Source organism: Andrographis paniculata, unplaced genomic scaffold, assembly GCF_009805555.1.
Source record: "Andrographis paniculata isolate CXL003 unplaced genomic scaffold, ASM980555v1 Contig62END, whole genome shotgun sequence".
In the NCBI taxonomy this organism is placed as follows: Eukaryota; Viridiplantae; Streptophyta; class Magnoliopsida; order Lamiales; family Acanthaceae; genus Andrographis; species Andrographis paniculata.
Genome location: NW_026137598.1, coordinates 3,053,575 through 3,061,051, shown reverse-complemented (window position 1 = coordinate 3,061,051; position 7,477 = coordinate 3,053,575). Strand labels below are relative to the sequence as shown.

The 7,477-nt window shown below is 33.2% G+C and overlaps 1 protein-coding gene across 1 annotated transcript; it reads left to right on the top strand.

The window, feature by feature from the left end:
• Window positions 1–2,726: 2,726 nt before the first annotated feature.
• Window positions 2,727–7,197, top strand: LOC127261234 (protein REVEILLE 6-like). The gene is made up of 8 exons (XM_051289484.1): window positions 2,727–3,192; window positions 3,490–3,547; window positions 4,103–4,226; window positions 4,327–4,482; window positions 4,562–4,687; window positions 4,872–4,981; window positions 6,003–6,062; window positions 6,764–7,197. Exons 1-8 carry the CDS (start codon window positions 2,936–2,938, stop codon window positions 6,824–6,826), a joined length of 954 nt encoding a protein of 317 aa, XP_051145441.1. The 5' UTR covers window positions 2,727–2,935; the 3' UTR covers window positions 6,827–7,197.
• Window positions 7,198–7,477: the final 280 nt, after the last annotated feature.

The window sequence follows — 7,477 nt, the reverse complement described above, 5'->3', positions numbered from 1 at the left end:
ATCAAATTCGCCGTGGGCATGTCATTGTCCTGGCCTAATAATGTACAAGGTGCAATATTGGATCCGGAATTCCGCTTATTCAAGTAGCCCAACTTATACAAGGTACTATCTCAACATAAAGGAGTTTCCCCATCTTTAGGGAATAGTTGAAGTTAGGGCACAAGGGTCTTGGTACTATCCAGATGCGAAGAACCCCAGAGGTGATCAATGAGCAAAAATCTCACTCACGGACCTAAACGACGAGCAAACACTCACCTAAGAAAGGACGGGGCTGTCGAGGTAGGATTCCCCGACGAAGGGGCGAGAACGTTAAAGGGCGCACAATGTTGAATCAGTCAAGCCATAAAGTTTGCAGAGAGGGCAACTTTAAGGATGTGTTTGTTTGTGTTTTTTTTAAAAAAAAATAAAAATACTCAAATAATAATTTATTTAATATTTATAATAATATTAGATTAAAAAATATATATACAATATATATGTCATTTTGTAGAGAATAAATTTTTTTATAATATAAACAAATAAAAATTTAAAAGTATTTATGTTGAATATAATATAAATTTATAATAAAATCATACCACTATTAATTTTATCAATTAAATTTAATACACATTTATATTATTATATTCATTATTCGTCAAATCAATAAATATCAAATCTTTCCAAACTCAAACCAAATTTACACACAATAGAAATACAAAAACTCAAAACTATCGTATAATTCAAATAAAAATCAAACTCAAACTCAAACTCAAATTTTCCCGAACCGACATAAAGAAACACACCCATAGTTTATGATCTCATTCATTCTTTGATACATGTGAGCATGAACCTAACTATGAGCATTTAATAAGAGGGACGATCTCTTGCATGACATGAGGTCTACAATGAATCAAATCATTCGAATGCCTCCCTTTCATTAATTGTTACTTCACCTAATCTCCCGCTCTCAAAATATCTATTCAAAGTTTGTTTGTTTGTTCAATTAATTTCTTATTTGATACGATTTTTAGTATATATAAGCATCTCTTCATTATATTGGGTGTGTTTGTTTGTTTGGAGATTTGGATTTTGAGTTGGAATTTGAATAGTAAAAATTTTGAATTTGAATAATTGTATGATGTGATATAAATAGGTATTGATGTGATGTTTTGAATGTAAAATTGATTTTTAGTATAATATAAAAAATGAAAAATAGGTGTTTGATTTTATGTTTTTGGGGAAAAAAATTAGATGAATAGTGAAAAAAAATCCAATCCCTCAGAAAAACACACCCAATTAATTTAAAATTTTACCTAGTCCACACTTTCTGGTAACGAAAGCGGATTCCAACATCATGAAAAAAAAAAAAACTTCTAACTTGTCGCATCAATGTTTAATCAAGGGATATTATTATTATTATTAGGCAAAATTGTCCATAACTCCCTTGTGGTTTCGAAACTCAGCGTAAATTCTCCCTCTACTTTAAAAATTGCATGACGTCCTCTTATACTTTAAAAAATGTTGTATGAAACTACTTTGTGGTTTTGAAACTCAGCATAAATCCTCATTTTACTTTAAAAAATTGCATGACGCTCACTTATACTTTCAAAAATATTGCATAAAACCCCCCGCCATGCAAAACATATAGATAGGAAATTATCTTCTTATTACACGAGGAAAGTTTCATGGTGGTAGGGTTTCATGCAATGTTTTTAAAAGTATAAGAGGGTACCATGCAATTTTTAAAGTATAGGGAGATTTTACATTGAATTTTGAAACCACATGGGAGTTATAAGCAATTTTACCTTATTATTATTATTATTATTATTATTATTATTATTATTATTATTAAATACAAAAAATATTTGATTTGTTTATTTTGTTAAAAGTAAAACACATATTTAAAAATAATAAGTATATATTATATATATTCATTATTCTTATATTACCTACCAAATTTTATATATTTCATGTAAAAAAAAAAATCTTTCAAACCATTTAAAAAAAAAAAAAAAAACCTATCATCTCCATATTATAATATCTTTTAATTTTCTCCTTCTTATTATTATTTTTTTAATTTTTATTATCTCTTTTACAAAAATATTATCCTTATAGGTGCTTCAAATAGAATATTAAACTAATTTTAATATTCTTTTCCACTTTATAGAAATGTTATCCTTATATGTCAACTAGAATTTAATCTGGTTTTTTCACAAATTTTTTTCCGCACGTTATTTTAACAAAAATTAATACACTACATATATTTATTATTTTTATATTTTCTATATAATTCTTTATATCTTATATAATTTTCTTTTTTTCAGCAATTTCATAAAACAAACACACACTAATTTTTATATAATTTTCAAATGGAAATAATAAATTATTATTATTATAAAAAGATTAAAACACAAGAGAACATAAATTTTAATGTACTTACTTTTCATTTTGGAAAAATAAAAATGTAACCCCAGAAATTGAATCTTAAAAAATATAAATAAATAAATAATGAAAAACTTGTGGTCAAAGTTGAGGTAATAGCAAAAGTCAGAAGTATAACTAACCCGAGCAGTACCAAACTGTTGCCACCGGCGTGGTTAGCTGTCCTATCAGAAATTGCCACCTCACATACTCATAATCACCGATGATAGCCACGTGTACGGTTCCGATGTCTTCGACGCAAAGTTCAGTTATTTTTCCCTATATATATATAGATAGATAAACCACAGCCACTCTCTTCTCTCGATTCAAGTCACCTCCATAAATCGCACTGAAAAAGACGGCCTTCAAACATTTCTCAAGAACCCTCCAAACACCAATCGAAATTCGAACTTACTCTAATCGTGGAGGATCCTCCTTTTGCTGATCTTTTGTTTTGGTTTGTTTAATTTTAGCTTTGGCTTTGGCTTTGGCGGTTTTGGAATCGAGGCGAGGTGATTTCTCGAATTGATCATACATGGTGTCAGTTTACCCTAATCCACCTCCAGATCAAGACTTTTGTGGCTTCCACGGCCTCCAAATGGGCGGGGATTTGATCAAGCTTCCGGGGATGGAAACAGACGGCGGTAATTTGCCTCACACGGCTCCTGTCGGTAATGTGGCTTCGGCCGTAGAGGATGCTAGTAAGAAGATCCGGAAGCCGTACACGATCACCAAGTCCAGAGAGAGCTGGAGCGAGCAGGAGCATGACAAATTTCTCGAAGCTCTTCATCTGTAAGTGTTCTATCTCCAATATTTGTTTCTATGAATTGGTTATAATTAACATCTCGCTGTGAAATTTATGTCTAGAGTCAGTGTTATTACCGTTGTTGTGGATGGAATTATTTCCTCTGGGTGAAATAAATAAATAATTTTTATGCAAACACCCAGATTGGAAGGTTTTGATGGCTTTAATTCCTTGATCTGCGTTTTGTATGGTTATTCTGTTGTTGAGGTAATTAGCGGATGATATTTGATGAGATGAGATTAGGTGAGAAAATTTGCTGATGTTCTTAGTATATCGACTTTCAGATTTGATCGTGACTGGAAAAAGATCGAAGCTTACGTTGGGTCTAAGACTGTTATCCAGGTAATCAAGAATTTTATGATTTTCAGTACATTGTGGTTTTAAACCTATTTACATTCTGATGCATTAGATATTGATCAATTAATCTCTTCATGTCCATTAAAAAGGTCATTGATAATTATTCTGACACCCTCATTGCGTTCATGTTTTAACCGTGTCAGGATGTGTCGAAAAAATTGTGTGATGGTAGATGTGGTCAGGTTGGGGCATGGTAAGAGAGGTCCTGGCTGAGGCATGTGGTTATTATCCCTTTGGTTTCTATAATTATACATGCCTTGTTTCTGTTGCTATAGTTTTCCCCGTCATCTATTTTGATGATGGTCCAATTTTGTGTGCTTCTTCTCTGTTGTGATCATCTTTTCTTTGCTTTTCTGGTAAGAATTTTGTTGAATGTTAACGAATAAGGACATTCACTTTCAATATGTGGCCACATATTCATACACACATACATAAATTAGCAAATCTGTGTGATATCTGCTGTAGTATAAACATATAACGACACTTTTTCCTGTCTCATATATGCTGCTTATCCAGAGGCTAAAGAGTCCGTTTTTGTAGATTCGCAGTCATGCTCAGAAATATTTCTTGAAAGTCCAAAAGAATGGAACAAGCGAGCACGTACCTCCCCCTCGTCCAAAGAGAAAAGCAGCCCATCCCTATCCACAGAAGGCCCCCAAAAATGGTTCTCTGCTTAGTTAAATTTCTATGCAGCGAGTACTTCCTTGAAAGTATTCATTGGCATTTAGCTAATTTTGCTCTATTCTTGTGCTACCTTTTCTCAGCTGCAGGAGCTCAGCAATCTTCGACTGCTCGTCTAGAGTCTGGATATGTATTGGGACCCGATTCGTTGTCAATACCTGAAAATCAAATGGCCAGTGCACCGTTGCCTTGGACTTACAATGCTGTGCCGCCAGTGTGTTTGACACCTATTCAGAAAGGTAATTTTCTATTAGTGGAAGGGGCTGGTCTTCTCTTTATCTAGATTTCACTGGCTATAATTTTTACATGGCACTCTAGGGGATATTGGATTTTCCAGCTTTGCCAACACTTACAGCAGCAGCAGCAATGAAAGCAATCCTCGAGTATGGACACCTGACAAAGCACATAGTGAAAGAAAAGCTAGGCGGTGCAATTCAACAAGGGGTCTGTTTTCTTTGTGCATTTTGTTTCATATGTTATAAATTTCAGGCATACTGATATTTACAGGGAAAGAATGACCTCATGGCATTCCATGTTTCTGTTCTATACATTATTGGATTATTGTTTATTGGTGGCTTTATGTCCCTAAATTTTGTTATATATTTACTCAATTAATTGTTGATGCCAGTCATGCCCGATTTTGCTCAAGTTTATGGGTTCATTGGGAGTGTCTTTGATCCAACGGCAAGTGATCACTTGAGAAGGCTAAGAGAGATGGACCCTTTAAACGTTGAGACGGTGAGTCAAAATTCTGTTGTTGAGTTTGTGTATCTACTTTCATGCCCTTCTCCAGAATTGAGCTTTAGCTTCAGCTTTCTAGAAATTTTTGTTTATAGCATGGCCTTATCTTGTTTGATCTAACCTCATTAAGGGCTTATCAAGCAATTCTTTATATTATTTATTTATTTATTTTGTGTGTGTTGTTTCAATTCAACCTACTATGAAGTTTTTTTCAAATTTAAGCTCACCTTTAAATTCGATTTAATTAATTAATTGATATCATTATCGTTAATGTAAAAATATAATGTAAATATTATGATATAATTATTTTTAAATATAAATATGTTAATTTAATTTTTCACGAACATTTTCAAATGTAACTTCCCTTGGTATCACTCATCCTCCCCTTACAGTTAGGGTCCGGAGGAGGGGCTTTTCCAACCTGGGAAGCAACCTATCCTCGACACAACAATTAATTAAATTCCTATGTCTGTGACTCTACCTTAGCTTTCAAGTTTCTCTGTGAACGCGGCTCAAACTCATCTGTTAACATAACAAGCACATTTGTGTTTGTGTTTGAGTTGTTATTGTATCAAATGAACTTTTGTGGAGTTTGAAGAAGCCAAATTGTGCCAACTTTGTGAACAACTCGTTTGTTTTACAGATCTAGCTATACTAATTTAACCAACCTCCCTATGATGTTGGTTCTGGCTCCTGAGTATCTTGCTATGAGTAGAATTACAGTGGTTAGGAGGAACACTTCAGTGAGCCGAATAGATGAATTTATTAAATTTTCTGGATATATGAAATATATGCTTGGATGACATGACACGATGACAAGGACCTTTGATGCTGATTATTTTCCCTGATTGAAATTATATTCCTCCTAAAATTGGAAGATATTTCTATATAAAGAAAATAAGGATAAATGAGAAAAATCAGAGAGACGCAACAGAAGTAAAAATAAGGATTGGGCATGTGACTCATTAAACTATCCGAGTTGCAACATGAGATCAACTTGTTGATCTTAACTGTGCAGGTGCTAATGTTGATGAAGAATCTCACGGTCAATTTGATGAGCCCTGAATTTGAGAATCATGTAAGTTTTAAATTTTATACTCTTTTCAGAAGTGGTCATTGTTTCGCTTACAATTCGAATAATTTTGAGAGCACTGTATCCTCACAAAGGCACAATTGTGAGGATACACTTTAAGCACCTTCTACTTGTTCTTATGAAAACTATTCATACATGCTGTTTCTTACAAATTTTTTCCCCCGTTTTTCTATGATATCATTTTTGTAAATTATATTAATAAAAGAAATATGTTAATACTCCCTGCATCTTAAAAAGTATGATAAAAATTTTTGGGCATGCAGATTAAGAAAATTGGTGTTATAATAATATATTTTTGTACTTTTTATATGGATAATTGAAAGTTTTATAGGGTTAGTAATGTAATTTGTGGATTAAAATAGAATTAGTGTAAGAAATTTTTTTAAAAAGAATTGTATTTTGTTACTAAATATAATGAGTACACTTTTGGTAGATAAACTAAAATACTATTCCAAGATGGAGAGATATTTACTTTTGATGTAGCAACTACATCAAAAGGTGCTATTACTCTTCTATGAACACAGGTTGTTAATGAAATGCCAACATTGCTCTGCATCTCCCTTGGGATGTTAAAGTAAACCCTTCGACTTTGCGAAGATAACTTCATAAGGAAATTATCTTTAGACTCTCGTGCATGCCATTAATGCATTAACCTTTTCTGGTATCGATTGCTTAATTGTTTGCAGAGGAAGTTGCTGTCATCGGGCAACAGCACTGGAGACAAACACATGCCGGTCCCAACTACCTAACCTCTGTGCGCAGTCATGGTAACGTATGCTTAATTTTGCCATCTTCGATGGTGACAAATCAGGGTAGCAATAGACACACAATGTGTTTGTGTTACCACTGATTAGTCACCGTTAAATATGTACATAGCCCGGATCATGTCCTTCGAGTCTGTCAGATGGCATTATCAGCAGCTATTGCGCGCATATATATATATATATATGTGTGTGTGTATGTATGTATTATATGTTTATAGTTTGATTAGAATTTATTGTTGTTTGATTAGAATCTAGTAGAGCGAGCAGGTGAGAGGTGTGGTTGGAAGTTTTGTAGTAGTGTTGTTTTGATTGTATAGTTTAGTTTTTGTTGGATGCCTAAAGCTTTTCAGTAGTGAGGTTTGGAGGAGTTGCATTTTGGACCATTAACTGGTATAACTCACCAATGGGGTGTCAAAATTAAATCCGACTAAAAAACCGAACCCGTTCGACCTGAAATTTTTCAGGTTCAGGTTTGAAAAAAATCGGGTCAACCCGAATCCGAAACAAAAAACAAAATTGTGTCGTGTTTGGATCGTGTTTCGGGTTGACCTGATAATCCGAAATATAAAAATCATATTAGGTTTTGTGTTTCAGGTTGATACGAAATTATTTATAATTATTATTTTAATTTATAAT